The sequence below is a fragment of the Centruroides sculpturatus genome, unplaced genomic scaffold (genome assembly GCF_000671375.1).
Source record: "Centruroides sculpturatus isolate CEXI.00-Female unplaced genomic scaffold, Cexi_2.0 scaffold771, whole genome shotgun sequence".
Classification (NCBI taxonomy): Eukaryota; Metazoa; Arthropoda; class Arachnida; order Scorpiones; family Buthidae; genus Centruroides; species Centruroides sculpturatus.
Genome location: NW_019385869.1, coordinates 341,527 through 345,735, shown reverse-complemented (window position 1 = coordinate 345,735; position 4,209 = coordinate 341,527). Strand labels below are relative to the sequence as shown.

General features: G+C 31.9%; 1 protein-coding gene across 1 annotated transcript; it reads left to right on the top strand.

The window, feature by feature from the left end:
• Positions 1-3,135: 3,135 nt before the first annotated feature.
• LOC111642643 lies at positions 3,136-3,944 on the top strand. Its single transcript, XM_023389011.1, has 2 exons — positions 3,136-3,248; positions 3,321-3,944. The coding sequence occupies exons 1-2, from the start codon at positions 3,237-3,239 to the stop codon at positions 3,942-3,944; spliced, it is 636 nt and encodes a 211-aa protein (XP_023244779.1). The 5' UTR covers positions 3,136-3,236.
• The last annotated feature ends 265 nt before the right edge of the window (positions 3,945-4,209 follow it).

The window sequence follows — 4,209 nt, the reverse complement described above, 5'->3', positions numbered from 1 at the left end:
TTAATAAATTTATCTGCAAAATGAGTTATGATATACATTATTTAAATTGTTAAACGTAAAATCATGTAAGTATTATTCACATTATATGCTATAGTATTAAAGGATTGGCGAACGATTGTCGTAAGCATCTATTCTATACCCTAATTAACGCTGTATATAAGAAGCCAACTTCTTTCAATTAAAACAGCTTCACTTACGCTTCAAATGTGAAGTTTGTATCAAAAGCTTCAGTTCCCTCATCTTTCTGCACGTGGTCTCAATTTTCATGGATTTAACTCCATTCTCTAGATTAACGAATAAACAACGACAGTGGAAATATGTAAGATTGAAATTTGAAAATGTCAGATAAATAACATTTAATTTTCTAAAAACTAATTATGTGATTAATTTTAAACTAATTATAAATTATCGTACGAACGGAATTAAGAATATAAAAGTGTTATTAAAATGGCATTTAATAAGAGTTCGAGGAAAAACCTTTTAAAATTTAATCACCATAAAAAACATTGCGTGGAAGGTTACCACGAAACTACGTCATCCACGAGTAATTCTATTGTTGCTGAACACAGTATAAGTTCCACTTGAGAGAGTCACACACGTGTGTAGAATGCTATTGTTTTAATTCTTTGTAATACCGGTAGTAAAATTATTCGGTAAGTAATAATTAATATACTGTATATCGAATTCGATATATTTAAATTAATATATATCGTGAAAAGATTTATATCATGTAGTAATATAATAGTTTCTCTTAACTGTAATTAATGTGAAATTGTAAAATATTTACTTGTTTTTGTGCTATATCTGACGAAAAACCTTAATTGTGCACGTAATAAAGCAATTATTTTCGCTTTGACGTTGCTGTAGGGTTAGTATGCCGGATAAGAAAAAATAGTTAACTCCTTATCAGGGATGACCTAGTGGCACTCTACTACGCGGGTGGTGTGGTAGGAGGCAGAAAATACAAAAGTGCCTTACAAAATCATTTATTAATACAAATTTTCTTACACGGATAAAACGAGTATTTGCCGGATGACAGAAAGATTTATCAAATGTTTCGAACGATCGAATGTACTGATTTTCTATGCAAGTTTCGTCTGTCGGGCGACCCCCGGGCAGCGACGAGTTGGTAGCTGATGGAACTTTCCTAGTACACACGGAAATTTCGTCGAACTCATTTCTTTTGACGACGGACATTTTAGTCACCTCGGAGAAATGAGGTGACTAAAATGAAAATATTCGCTGTATGTCTTTGTACGTCTGAGTTTTTATATAATTTTTGTCCGTGTATATTCTATTGTTTAGATAACTCTTTTCCTGCTCTCTGATTTGTTTCTCACTTCTCTCCAGGTGGAAAATTGAGATCTGTTCTGGAATCAAGAAACATAGGGATAGTCTAGCATCATTTCGACTCTGACTGAGATTACCGACAGAACAAAGACACCCGCGCTACTACTGTAGTTTTTATTATCAATCACTTTTATTGCGTTCTAAAATTATAAACTTTATCTACATTTTTGTTTATTAATCCTTCTCCTTTTTCCGGTCGTATATCAGAGGGTTTATTAAAGTCCGGGTGCAAAGCTGGGAAGTTGTATTGTTAAATTTTTAAAAAATTGCTTAAGCAACGTAGTAAATTCGCAAGATTACTTTTGTTATTATAATTTTTCAAAGACTGATAATGACCGTTATTACTGATAGCATTCTCTTCCTTAAATCGTGAAAACAATGAACAATGATAAATATTTCCACATCATTTTCTTTCAAATTTCTGCTACCGAATTAACTTCCTTCATCGAAAAAAGACATGCGCTACGAACGGGAAATAATTAAAGTTTCGAGAACTTTTTTATTAGATTAAAATAAAAAATAATATAATATTGAAAACTACACTAAAAAATAAAAAAATGTTTTTTTTTTAATATTTACAACTGTAATTAATAAACAAATGGTCAACGTGTAAATTAAAATCCGTTTGCTCCCATGAATGAAGAGAATTAAACAACAAATCAAAAGTAAACAACTTATTGAACAAATAATAACCACTTTCCAAAAGAATTAAAGCCTTCAACTGTTTTGTTTCACTATGTTTCGTATTACACACTATAAATACAGTAGACCCTCCTATAACACTGTTGATAATTCCGAATATATGAATTACATATTGTACGAGTCACTTAGATTTCAAAAATACGTGAGACGTTCACAACCCGTCACATATATTTGTAAAATGTAAATGACTCGTACAACATGGAATTCACATAACTTGGAATTATCAAGACTGTTATAGGAAAGGTCTACTGTAAAGTGAATCTGAAATTAGGACGATAAAAGAAATGAAAATACATGTACTTTACAGGTTACTTTGTACGCATAATTGCTCAAAAAGCGATATATTTCACGCGCTTTACTTCAAAACAAATTTTATGTTGGAGAATTTCAAATAGTAAATTTTTTCAATTTAAACCCTGCGAAAGTAAACTGGGGATTTTCGGTACATGAATTATTTTAAAACTTGCAATACATAGATTTTGCATCTAATATCCGTTTTCCCTTCGGTAGTTTCGTGATTTTATGTGTACAGCATGCTCACAAATTGCTTCAGTATTGCGGCAATCCCCAAAAGAGAAAAACGACATTTCTCAGCGTGGAGGCCCCACAGTACTAACCACGTTTTTTTTCAAGATTTATAATCATTTATTTAGTTTTTGTTTAACTTAAGTTAATATAACATAATATAACTTAACATCACATTACGTAACCTAGCTTAGTCTACCTTAATCTAACATAACTAATTTATATGTGCTGAAAATAGCTTTATAGCCTGTTCAAATAAATAATTTTGCCATCGTTTTAGTCTCATAGTTTAATTCAGATATGTCAAAATTGTGTATAAAGGTTGTATTAGACAACTATTTTTCACCAAATCAGAAATATACGTTGGAGTTTGATGACCAAAGATGTTTCTGCTGGAGAAATAACAGAAACTACTTAAAGATTTGCTTGAATTGAAAAATTTCAACACAGTCAACCAATGAAGCATTCCCCAAATAGAAGAAATCACGTCATACAGAACAAATGCAATTTATAAAAGAGTAAACTGGCTCGGAAATTTTAACACTTTATTGATTTACTTTTAAAGGTGAATGGTACTTCATTCAATCTGATAGGGCTCGCCGTCGTGGACCACTCAATAGTGCAAAGACAATTCAGAATTTTTTAAGTTCAAGATAACAATGAATAAACAGGTAAAAACCATTTCACCTAAACTAAGCGTTTGAATTGCGTATGCTAAAGTAATTAATATTTAAATTTTTTAGGTAAGAAGACACGATTCTTCAAAGAAAACGAAATGTTTGTGTCTGACAAACAGCTTATCCAATATAATTGGTCGACTTGGTGTAGTAATTAGTCGATATCCCATCTATTTTGTTATTATTCCTGTCATTCTCTCCGGTTTATTATCAAACGGACTTATCAGGCTTCAAACCAATGAAGACATCGATTTTCTCTTAACTGCAGACAGTGGTAAATATTTTGAAGCCAAACAGTTTATAGATAAGACATTTGATACCAATTCGGGTAGTTTCGATTTTTTACGACTTACTAAACGACCGCTTTTTCCAATGATTTACATAGTAAATGACAGAGAAAGCAACATTTTACACAAAAAGTTCTTAAACGAAATACAAATTGTAGATAAGGTTGTAAAAAATACCACAGCTTCTGTAGATGGAATAAATATTGCTTACTCGGACGTGTGCTACATTGAAGATGGCAAGTGTTTAGAAAATACTCTTATTGATCTGCTAAACGACTCCGAAAATGCTATTCATGAAATATTAAAAATGAAGTATCCTGTTACTATGGATCCTCTAACATACGCGTACAAAATCCTCTGTCTGAATTTAGGAGGGGTGACGACAGAGACAAAGGATACATAAAGGAAGCAAAAGCCGTTCGTTTAATGTATCCAACAGACGAATCGAATGCAAGTAAGAAAAATTGGAATGAAGAATGGAAAACAGCAGTTTACAACAAGTTAAGAAATTATACTTTCGAGCATATTAAAACATTTCCTGAACCAATCGAGTCTTCCATTTTTGAACTAAAACGCATTTCACAGGAATTAGTGTCTTTGATAAGTGTAGCTGTGGTCGTCGTTGCCATTTTCTCCATGGCGACGAACATGACAAACAATTGGGTGAA